General features: G+C 57.9%; 1 protein-coding gene across 1 annotated transcript; it reads right to left on the bottom strand.

Moving 5' to 3' along the window:
• Positions 1-3,563: 3,563 nt before the first annotated feature.
• On the bottom strand, positions 3,564-11,868 carry LOC129734454 (vigilin-like). Its single transcript, XM_055697973.1, has 13 exons — positions 11,850-11,868; positions 11,733-11,770; positions 10,949-11,164; positions 9,104-9,310; positions 8,414-8,629; positions 7,370-7,576; positions 7,048-7,155; positions 6,382-6,486; positions 5,816-5,878; positions 4,781-4,861; positions 4,406-4,519; positions 3,987-4,073; positions 3,564-3,614 (listed from the first exon to the last, which is right to left on the bottom strand). Exons 1-13 carry the CDS (start codon positions 11,866-11,868, stop codon positions 3,564-3,566), a joined length of 1,512 nt encoding a protein of 503 aa, XP_055553948.1.
• Between the last annotated feature and the right edge of the window lie 28 nt (positions 11,869-11,896).

Raw genomic sequence — 11,896 nt, 5'->3', positions numbered from 1 at the left:
CCATCACAGCCCGTCCCAGCCCACCAAAGCCAGCCACAGCCCACCACGGCCCATCACAGCCCACCACAGTTCACCACGGCCAGTCCCAACCCACCACGGCCCACCACAGCCCGTCCCAGCCCACCACAGCCCGTCCCAGCCCACCACAGCCCGTCCCATGCCATCACAGCCCGTCCCATGCCATCACGGCCCGTCCCAGCCCACCACGGCCCATCACAGCCCACCACAGTTCACCACGGCCAGTCCCAACCCACCACGGCCCACCACAGCCCGTACCAGCCCGTACCAGCCCACCACAGCCCGTCCCAGCCCACCACAGCCCGTCCCAGCCCACCCCAGCCCGTCCCAGCCCACCCCAGCCCGTCCCAGACAATCCCAGCCCACCACAGCCCCTCTCAGCTCAACAAAGCCCGTCCCAGCCCGTCCCAGCCGACCACAGCCCGTCCCAGCCCACCACAGCCCATTCCAGACCACCAGAGCTCGTCCCAGCCCACCACAGCCCTCCACAGCCCGTCTCAGCTCACCACAATGCACCACAGCCCACCACAGCCCGTCCCAGACCACCACAGCCCACCACAGAGCGTCCCAGCCCACCAGAGCCCGTCCCAGCACACCACAGCCCGCCTCAACCCGTCCCAGCCCATCCCAGCCCACCACAGCTCACCACAGTCTGTCTCAGCTCACCACAGCCCACGAAAGCCCGTCCCAACCCACCACAGCCCGTCCCAGCCCACCACAGCCCGTCCCAGCCCACCACAGCCCGTCCCAGCCCCCCACAGCCCGTCCCAGCTCATCCCAGCCCACCACAGCCAACCACAGCCTGTCCCAGCCCGTCCTAGCCCACCACAGCCCGTCCCAGCCCACCATAGCCCATCCCAGCCCACCACAGCCCATCTTAGCTCACCACAGCCCACCACAGCCCATCCCAGCCAACCACAGCCCATCCCAGCCGGATCCAGCCCACCACAGCCCATCCCAGCCGGTTCCAGCCCACCACAGCCCGTCGCAGCCCACCACAGCCCACCACAGCCCATCCCAGCCCACCACAGCCCACCACAGCCCGTCCCAAACCACCGCAGCCCGTCCCAGCCCGTCACAGCAAGTCCCAGCCCGTGCCAACCCGTCCCAGCCCGTCCCTACCCTCCACAGCCCCTCCCAGCTTACCACGGCCCGTCCCAGCCCACCACAGCCCGTCCCAGCCGCCACAGCCCATCCCAGCCCATCCCAGCCTGTCCCAGCCCACCACAGCACGTCCCAGACCACCACAGCCCGTCTCAGCCTGTCCCAGCCCACCACAGCCTGTCCCAGCTTACCACAGCCCACCACGGCCCGTCCCGGACCACCACGGCCCACCACAGCCCACCACGGCCCGTCCCAGCGTACCACGGCCCGTCCCAGCGTACCACGGCCCGTCCCAGCTCACCACGGCCCGTCCCATCCCACCACGGCCCGTCCCATCCCACCACGGCCCATCCCAGCCGGTTCCAGCCCACCACAGCCCGTCGCAGCCCACCACAGCCCATCCCAGCCCACCACAGCCCACCACAGCCCGTCCCAAACCACCGCAGCCCGTCCCAGCCTGTCACAGCAAGTCCCAGCCCGTGCCAACCCGTCCCAGCCCGTCCCTACCCTCCACAGCCCCTCCCAGCTTACCACGGCCCGTCCCAGCCCACCACAGCCCGTCCCAGCAGCCACAGCCCGTCCCAGCCCATCCCAGCCCGTCCCAGCCCACCACAGCACGTCCCAGACCACCACAGCCCATCTCAGCCTGTCCCAGCCCACCACAGCCCGTCCCAGCTTACCACAGCCCACCACGGCCCGTCCTGGACCACCACGGCCCACCACGGCCCGTCCCAGCGTACCACGGCCCGTCCCAGCGTACCACGGCCCGTCCCAGCGTACCACGGCCCGTCCCAGCTCACCACGGCCCGTCCCAGCTCACCACGGCCCGTCCCAGCTCACCACGGCCCGTCCCAGCTCACCACGGCCCGTCCCAGCCCAGCACAGCCCAGCCCAGCCCAGCACGGCCTGTCCCATCCCACCACAGCCAGCCACAGCCCACCACAGCCAGCCACAGTTCTCCACGGCCAGTCCCATCCCACCACGGCCCGGCCCGGCCCAGCCCACCACAGCCCCTGCCAGCCCACCAGAGCCTGTCCCAGCTTACCAAAGCCCGTCCCAGCCCGTCCCAGACAATCCCAGCCCACCACAGCCAGCCACAGTTCACCACGGCCAGTCCCAACCCACCACGGCCCACCACAGCCCGTCCCAGCCAACCACAGCCCGTCCCAGCCCGTCCCAGCCCGTCCCAGCCCGTCCCAGCCCGTCCCAGCCCGTCCCAGCCCACCACAGCCCACCACAGCCCACCACAGCCCACCACAGCCCACCACAGCCAGTCCCAACCGACCACAGCCCGTCCCGGCCCACCACAGCCCACCACGGCCCGGCCCGGCCCAGCCCACCGCAGCCCGTCTCAGCCCACCGCAGCCCGTCCCAGCCCACCGCAGCCCACCACAGCGTACCACGGCATGTCCCTGCCCACCACAGCCCGACCCAGCCCGACCCAGCCCACCACAGCCCATCCCAGCCCACCACGAGTCGTCCTAGCCCATCACGGCCCGTCCCAGCCCTTCCCAACCCGTCCCAGCCCACCGCAGCCCGCCACAGGCCACCGCAGCCCGCCACGGACTGTCCAAGCCCGTCCCACACCGCCACAGCCCGTCCCAGCCCGTCCCACACCGCCACAGCCCGTCCCAGCCCGTCCCACACCGCCACAGCCCGTCCCAGCCCGTCCCAGCCGACCACAGCTTATCCCATCCCACCACGGCCCACCACGGCCCGCCAGAGCCCCTCACAGCCCTCCACAGCCCTCCACAGCCCCCCACAGCCCCCCACAGCCCTCCACAGCCTGTCCCAGCCCACCACGGCCCTCCATGGCCCGTCCCAGCCCGCCCCAGCCCGCCACTCCGTGCCAGAGCCCACCACGTCCCGTCCCAGCCCACCACAGCCCACCACAGCACGACATAGCCCAAAACAGCCCACCACAGCTTGTCCCGGACCACTACAGCCCTCCACGGCCCGTCCCAGCCCACCACGGCTCCTCCCTGCCCGCCACGGCCCCTCCCTGCCCGCCACGGCTTGCCACGGCCCACTACGGCCCACCACGGCCCATTCAGCCCGCCATGGGCCGTCGCGGCAGGCCACGGCCCGCCACATCCCGTCGCGGCAGGCCACGGCCCGCCACGGCCCGTCCCGTCCCGCCACGGCCCGTCCCGGCCCGTCCCACACCGCCACGGCCCGTCCCACCCCGTCTTAGCTCACCACAGCCTGTGCCGGCCCGCCCCGGCACACCACGGCTCGCGCCGGCCCGCCCCGGCACACCACAGCCCATCCCAGATGGTCCCAGCCCACCACGGCCTGTCTCAGCTCACCACGGCCCACCACAGCCCGTCCCGGCCCACCACGGCCCACCACAGCCCGTCCCGGCCCACCACGGCCCACCACAGCCCGTCCCAGCTGGTCCCACCCAGACACAGCCCGTCCCCGCCCAGACACAGCTTGTCCTAGCCTACCACAACCCACCACAGCCCGTCCCCGCCCAGACACAGCTTGTCCTAGCCTACCACAACCCACCACAGTTCGGCCCGGCCCACCACGGCCCGGCCCGGCCCACCACGGCCCGGCCCGGCCCAGACCACCAGAGCCCGGCCCGGCCCACCAGAGCCCATCCCAGCCCGTCCCAGACCACCAGAGCCCGTCCTGGCCCGTCCCACCCCGTCTTAGCTCACCACAGCCCGTGCTGGCCCGCCCCGGCCCACCCTGGCACACCACAGCTCGTCCCGGCTCGTCCCGGCACACCACGGCCCATCAAAGACCGTCCCGGCCCACCACGGCCCATCAAAGACCGTCCCAGCCCGCCACGGCCTGGCCTGGCCCGCCACGGCCCGGCCCGCCACGGCCCACCTGTGTTAGGAACAATATCTCACCTTCTTGATGTTGGCACCTCCTTTCGCTACGATGTTCTTGTGGAACTGTTTGCAGATGGGGACAGAAATAGAAAAGCTGTTTTCAACCTAAGGGAGAAAGGAAGGGAGAACTGAAGATTACACTGTCGTGGCAAGGGAGGCCCGACTTCAGGAGCTCTGATAAACGAGCTTTTGAAAACAGGCTTAGACCCAAGGAAGTTCTCTATACGAGGGACTTTTGTAAGACTAAACAAAGGCAAGGACGTTCCCCTATAGCCTTCCCATAACAGGTACTACCCCCTGCCTCCATTCAGCCAAAACAGCGCCGACAGCTCCCTCCTCTTGAGGTGTTTTAGCTCTACCCAAGCCAGTAGAGCTCTGCTTTGCCCCAGGGTTATCCAGGCACGTAGGAGGGAAGAGCAGGCAGAAGACCTCCTTACCAGGTCTGCCACCATCTTTTGCATGTACTCGGTGCACTTCTCCACCTCGTTTTTGGGACCTCGGAGTTGGACGATGTCACTCTTGTGTGCAGGGTCTGGGAAGTTGATGATAACCTGCAGGAGCGGTCATTTCTAGTTAGCTCAAGCAAAAGCAAGAACCCTTGTGTCAGACACATGCAAAGGTTGGGGGGATCCTACTCATGCCCTTTTCCCATTCAGAAACGGGGAACCGTGTTAGCGGCCTCTGGCTAAAAGAACTATCTTCTCAGACACTTGCGCTACAGAGCCACTAAAGTTACGACTTCTGTGACGACAGGCCTACTACCCATGTAGGAAATAACCCCTCTGGATTCCTCCTCTCCTACAAAGCCTTACCTCTGGGAATTGCTCCCGGATTTCCCAGACCCGCTCAGCCTTCTGCCCAATGATGGTCCGGTGGAATTTCTGCTCAACGATTAGGTCCGCAGCGTGTTCATTTTCCTGATGGGAACAGAGGGCACACTGAGTGTTCAGCCGGAGAGCCATCTACTTTGACTTAGCGGTTTGCTGCCCGACGGTTTACTTGCCAGCACTGTCCCTCTTTTCTCCAGACAAAATTCACTCTGCGTTGACAGAGAAGGGCTACCCGAGGGAACAGAGGAAGACATTTGTGAAGAGGAACTTGCACTTGTCATGAGATCTAAGTGCTCGGTGGGCAAGGGGCACACACTCGCACCAGAAGGTTACAAGGGAACACGAGAGCCCAAACCCTGCAGTCTCCCAAACATCACATCCTACTCACTCACCATGGGGACATGTTGCAGCACTATCAAACTAACAGACCGCAACAAGGCTTTACCATTGGCCATATTCTACTGCCGGTGCTGTAGCACCTTCCTCCAGAGGCCAGACCACACTGCTCCTCCTCCAGCTGACACCCTCTCCCACAAGCCACAGGGCTATTTAACCCCTTAGCGGGAACCAGCTACACCTGCACATCGTCCATGTCAATCAACCCACTGCCTCTGAGGCAAGGCCACAGCTGCGTGTTATCAATGCTAATCAACCCACCGCCTTCATTCCTCTACAGGGAGAAGCTCACCAAGCACATTTCCACCACCCACAACTGGCTGCTAAAATGTCATTCGCACAGAGCAACGTGTGGAAAAAAAAAAAATTCCTCCAGGACACATCAAAGTAATTCCACTACTGTTCAGGCTCCCAAGGTACTTTCACACGTTAAAGCCATCGCAAGGCCTCACGGCCCATTTCTCTCCTTGTACCACCACCACTCCAGAAAAGCAGAGGAAATGTGATGGAGACAGCACACTGGGTGAGCTACAGAGCCCCTGATACCATCTACTAAACACGAAGAGTGTGAGCATGGGAAGGACTAGAAAGGCACTCCACTTACCGTTTAGCTGCGTTCTTGCCAATGAGGTGTCGGTGGAATTGGTGGTCAGCCTTGATTATTGCGTAATCCATCCCGTGGATCTAAAAAGAATTATATTTTTATATCTATATCTATATACGTATGTATGTCCAATATTATATATTATATTATATAGGGCCAGGTAGGACAGGCCACCGCTTCTGTCTCGTGCCCTAAGTAACTGCCTACTGCCAGTATTGGCACTGACTCACCAGCGGTCAGCTACAAGCACTTCTGCTCTTCAGCAGAGCACAAGCATTCCTCTGCTTTGAGAAGAGAGCATTGTGCTCATGAAACATTGAAAAGACTTACTTCTATGCCTCTCCAGCTATAACCAAGAGAATCCTTCCTTCTCCGCACCAAAAAAATTAATGCTGACTTTTCAAGGATGCTATGGATGAGTTTCATAACCAAGGGGTGTCATCCACCTGCCACACAATTTGTCTCCTGCAAGTTCGATTAAGCATGTCAAGACATCCTATGGATGTGACAAACACCTCATCACCTCTGCTCTGTTGCCCCTTCTTCCCCCAGTTTCTTACTGGAACTAGTAACTGCAGCTCACCAGTTCCTTGAGCATGGCTTCAATCTGTTCCTGAGCCACATGCACATCTTCTGTAGGTCCTTCCAAAGTGATGTTATCCTCTCCTCCAGTGAATTTGATGCGAACCTTGAGGTGAAAGACAATGAATCTCTTAAGAATTTGCCAAGATCCAAGCCAGGCCAATGCTCTTGGTCAGGCCTACACCATCGATCCCTGCCACTGAGAGATGTGCTCCTTCCCAAAAAGCCCAAACCAAATCCCCACAATTTTACAAGTCAGTAACTTAACAATTTCGGCCATATGGCAGTGCCTAGAGCCCAAGGCTCTGGTGCTGCCCCGGTTTCTGCAACGGCTTTGGAGAAGTTTACTCATCTAGCCTTTATCTAGATACCGTCTAACTCCCCAGGGAGAAGCCTTGCTGCACTCGCCATTTCCAGGTATCCTACTACATCAGTTCTCAAAACAGCACCACATAAAGCTTCCTTGGAAGGGCTCAACCCATGACAATAACATAGGAGGAGCAGTGTTTGCAGCAGTAAAAGAGAGGGTTCCCTTGAACAGCAAAGATCTGTGTCATTTCCCCCTGGGTTTACCCATGCTAGAAGACACCTCTCTCTTCCGTGACGAGTGATCTGGACTAAACCTTTTTCTACGCCGGGGGTGCTAAGCTAACCAGCTCATCCATACCTTTGGCATCTGCTGAGTTATTTTGGCCAGGTTCTGTCCTTTCTTTCCAATAATGAAACGATGAAGCCAAGAGGGGGCAGAGACCGAGGAGATGGTAAAACTGTTGGCCTGAGAGACAGAAAAACAGAGAAGCTGTTTGATGGACAAACTGGAAGAGGCCTTCACAACAATTCAGTTCCAATTCCCACGCTGCACCTCCGGTATTGACTTCTAAGCTGCACCTCTAATGGCCCAAGAGAGAGCACCCCCGCTACACCTGTCAGTGCTCACAAATGGATCTTCATGGGACCTTCAGAGGAGGCCTAGCCCATCTTGTCAGTACCTTTGCATAGACGTCAGTCAATGCTTGCCCAAGTTTTTCAGGCTCGCCTCGCAGTATCACCGTCTCCGAGCTCCTGTCAGTGGGTGGGATCTCGACAGAGACTCCAGTCTTCTCCAAGATCTCCTGCAGGGAATTCCCCTTGGGGCCGATGACATACTTGTGCTGGGACTTCTTCACCTCCACTGCAAGAGTAGTAGTCTTCTTTTTCTGTAGGGGCAGAGACACTGAGGCATCAATCACAAGGGGGCGGGGAAGGACAAGAGCGACAGGAAGAGGCACAAGATGCAGTCAAACTCTGCACCCAGCAAAGAGCAAAGCCAAGCTGAGCACAGTGGCTCGGCAGCACCCTAGCACCCCTTGGACCCCTGCCTACAGAAAGCCTTGTGCTCAAAAATTCACAGGGCAAGTACAAAACTAGCATGCTGTGTCAAGCTCCCTGGGACACGGCATGCAAGAGACCACACACACACACAGGCATGTCGTTGTCGTCGTCCCCGTCCCCCCCGTTGGACAACAGGGTTCAGCTCCCAGCCGTCTCCCAGGCAGTGCTGTGATGCAACACTGTGCAGGCTATAAGCCGATTGTTGAAATCCGGACTGGTACAAATACAGACCTAACCACGAGGAAAAACAGCCCAGCAACCCACAACAAGGATATTCACAGCAGCGTTGGCTGTGGGAAATAAACTGGAGTGACATTCACTCTTCAGCAACTTCTACTTAGGTAGCAACTTTGATACTGTCAGCTGGCCACCACTGTAGACTTCACGCTTCTTTCCTTCCTTAGTAGCACCGGTGTGAACAAGAGCTCTTGGTGGCCTGCTAAGTCCCACGATACAGAAAAGCGAGAAATCTGTCACCTCCCTGATAGTATCAGCCCAGCTCCCACTCTGCCGAGTGAGGAAACGGTAGGATTCGGGGTCATGTACTGCAAGGGCTGCTGAGCCAGGTGCAACAGAGGGATGCACAAAAGTAGAACACGAAGGGAAGAGTGCCTAGGAGCGGGTGCCAGGGGAAGGTGGGAAGCTTTATGGACCATCCGTACCTTCTCCTCATAGATCTTCTTAACTCGAGCCACAGCCTGGGCTAGTTGCTCCTTTTCTCCGCTGAAGACTATCTCGGTCTTGTTGACACTGGGTGGAGGAATGTCGATGCGCGTCCCTGTGTCCTTCATGAGCTCCCTCACCAGCTTGTTGTAAGGGCCAGCAATGAAAGGGTGGTACACTTGCTCCACGTCCAGCCGCTCCACGGCACGCTTATCCTGGAAGAGCCCACAACAGACCTTGGTGGGAACTGCCCTCTGTATTACAGTCTCTGCCAGGCACAGCTAAGTTCCCAGGGCTGTCCTGCCTGACACTCTGGCCCAAGCAACCTTCTCAGTTTGCGGGCTTGTAGATCTCCACCTCTTTCCATCTACAAATATGGTTGCTGCTGCTGCTCCTTGTTTACGATATTCACCCCTGTGATCTCCTGCCTTATCTCAGCTGGCACCTAAGACGCGTCGCTTCAACTATCAAATGCTTGTTTTGGCCTCAGAGATGGACAAAACGCAGCACAAGAAGTTTCAGGACCTGGCAGCGGTGCTCATACAGCCGGCGAGTGGCACAGTATACCACTCTGTTCAGGCTAACGTTAGCCACTGACTGTAGCCACGGTGGCTGCAAACTCCGACTGTACCGTGGGGAAGCAAAATGGCTGACCAGCTAATGCCATGAGAGAGATCATACTGAGGTACCTGCTCAGCGGAGATAAGCAGGATCTCGTGCCGGGCCTTCTCAATCCCTTCTTTAGTGCCGCTGATCTTGATCTGGTTGCTGGGGTCATCTGGGCGGGGGACCTGCATTTTGGTTGCAGTTTTGAGCTTCAGGTCCTGCAGCCTCTCACCCTTCTTTCCAATGACAAAACAGTGGTGCTCCTTGGGGATGGCAACTGTTGCTGAAGCCTGCGGCAGAAGAACCAAGCATCTGTGAAAAGCCTTGCCTGCACTGGCAGATCCACAGGAACAGAGCCAGGGAAAGCAAGGTAGACGCTGCTCAGTGGTACTGCTCCTCAGAGCAAACACAACGCCTTCCCAGCACATTCTGTCCGAGGGCTGACACTGTACCAGTTGATCTACAGTGCCTCCATGCCAGGCGTATAAACCCCACCTTTCCCTCAAAACCCTTCTGTTTGCACAGGAGCAGTACTCTGAATTAGCAAAGGCCTTCCGACACAGACGAGGAGGTGCCTCTCCTCCACTGTAAGACACCGGACAACAACTGAGATGGCAGCGCACAGCTGGAGTTTATCTGAACTCTGACATCTGCTGCCAAGGCTACAGAGAACAAGACATACAGTATGACTCCTAGGAAAGAGAAATTCAACACCAGAAACCTACTGCAGGAGGCAGGCAGCTAGCACATGCTTACCGCTACTTAAGTGCTAGGTGTCTTCAAGTGTAGCACATGCGGCTCCTGGGACTGCTTCTAGAAGGCCCCACATGCAAAAGGGGTCCTTCTCAATCTACCATTAAAGGGATGCTCTATACAAGGGCTTCCCGACTTCTTCCCTTCTCATTGAGTTTTTGCAGGTCTGGTAGCTGATGACTGCTATCGTGCTCCTGATCCCTCTGATTAGGTAACCACTAACAGCAATCAGACAATGAAAATGCAAGCTATAATGGAAAAATAAAAGGTGAAGAAAAGATCACTCGGTGTGACTTTTCAGCTCTGTGTTCCTGTCCTGAAGCCAGCCAAGCCTAAGAGAAGCTGGAACAGAGACACAGCTTCCAGACCTGGGGCCAGGGCAGTAGGAGGTATATTTGAGAACAGTGGCTCATGGATCTGTGGCGGCACAACCTGAACTGTTTTTTCAGATGCACTTTGTGGATGTAGGGTTTCGTTCCTTTCTCTTTCCTCTGGCAGGGTATGACACAGGGGCTGAACAGCGCTAAGCAGACATGGTATTAACATCGTATTACCTACCTTTGGCATTATACTTTAAAACACACTGCAACACCTGGCTGCGATACATCCTAACAAGAGCTACCACCTTGACTATGAGCTCAAGAACCATAAGGGAAGAGATCAAAACCTAGAGGACTGAAGCAACCGAAACAACAGGGTTGTGGCTCCTTACCAGTGTGCCTTGAGTTACACAAGGCAGAACCCTGACCCGAAGCTTTTGGCTTTTGGCAGGACTTCCTTTTCTCTACTTTTCTTTCTCCCAGCCTTCCACGTTCTCCTCTGAAGGACTTCAGGAAAAGCACAGTCCCGTTCTCACACACTACTAGCTTTGTGTGTGAGGCTCCTGCACCAGCACCTCAGCACAAAGTCACTGGTTGCAACTCAAATGTTCCAGAGATGGCAGACTCCACGCTTCATGCAACACCACGGCCTGTAATTAACTTGGAACCCTATTTGAAGCCTCATTCCCATTCCAAATTGCCAATTGGGTGCTTTGAAAACGTATGGCGAAGCTGAATTAGTCACGTAACAACATACCTCTTTGGCTTACAAGCACACGGGCCCAAGGGTCTCAGAGCATTTGCGAGTCTTGGGGAAGAGCAAAGACGAAGGCAGAAACAGTTAGATGCCCTCACCTGAGTCTGCAGTCGAGCGACAATCTGCTTCCGAGCCTTCGTGACTGCTTCTGGCTTGCCAGAGACCACGATCGAAAGGCCCTGGTCCTTTGCGAGAGACAGCTCCAGGTGAGCCCCTGTCTTCTGCATGATGTCAAGGCAGATCTTGGCCTGCTCGCCTTCTCCAAACTGATTCATGTCCTTGTATTTCCTCTCCTCCAGTGGCACATGGAACACCTGCTCAGCCACGGGACAGACAAAAGCAGGGCACAGCAAGGTGTCAGTGTGCTTTTGATTATCAGTGTCTCCCTCTCTTACTGCCATACAGGAGGACTTCACTGGTGTACTAAGTTCCCAGATTTAGGCGACCCATCAGCCTTTCCAGTGGAGACACCAGCTGCAGTACAAGGGCACGGCAGCAGGCAGTGTGTCCCAAACTGAGTGCTCTCCTAAAGAACATGCTGTTGGGGGGGGGGGGGGGGGGGGGGGGGGGGGGGGAGGAGGGGGACCACTTCAATGCATTAGCACTCACCCCTTGAATTCTGCAATCCTCCCTTCAGGCCTGTTCCAGCTATCTGTGGAACAGGGATGCAGAGCTTCTTCTGGGCAGTTTTTCAACACATCCCTCCCCCTCCGGAGCAGTCCTAGCATTCAGCTGCGGTCTTCCTTGTGCCTCAGGGCAAAGTACAGCAAAGAGGCAGTTACTCTGACACACTAAGGGATTTCATACTCCAGGGAAAGCTTCACTTCACCTACTTTTTGGAGGGATGAAAAGGAGGGACATAAGACACCCACTCCCACCAACCTGAGTGATGACAGAAGCCTTTATTGGCTGCACCTGTTCTGATTCTTTGGCCACCCAGAAGTTTACATCTCAATCCTTCCCGGCTTTGGAATCATCTCACACGTCGTAACCTATTACGCAGGCAAAAAAGAACCATTCGGCTACATAGGAATAGTCTGAGCCAC

The sequence above is a fragment of the Falco cherrug genome, chromosome 21 (assembly GCF_023634085.1).
Source record: "Falco cherrug isolate bFalChe1 chromosome 21, bFalChe1.pri, whole genome shotgun sequence".
NCBI lineage: Eukaryota > Metazoa > Chordata > Aves > Falconiformes > Falconidae > Falco > Falco cherrug.
The sequence above is the reverse complement of the archived record's forward strand: the minus strand, read 5'-3'. Positions and strand labels throughout refer to the sequence as shown.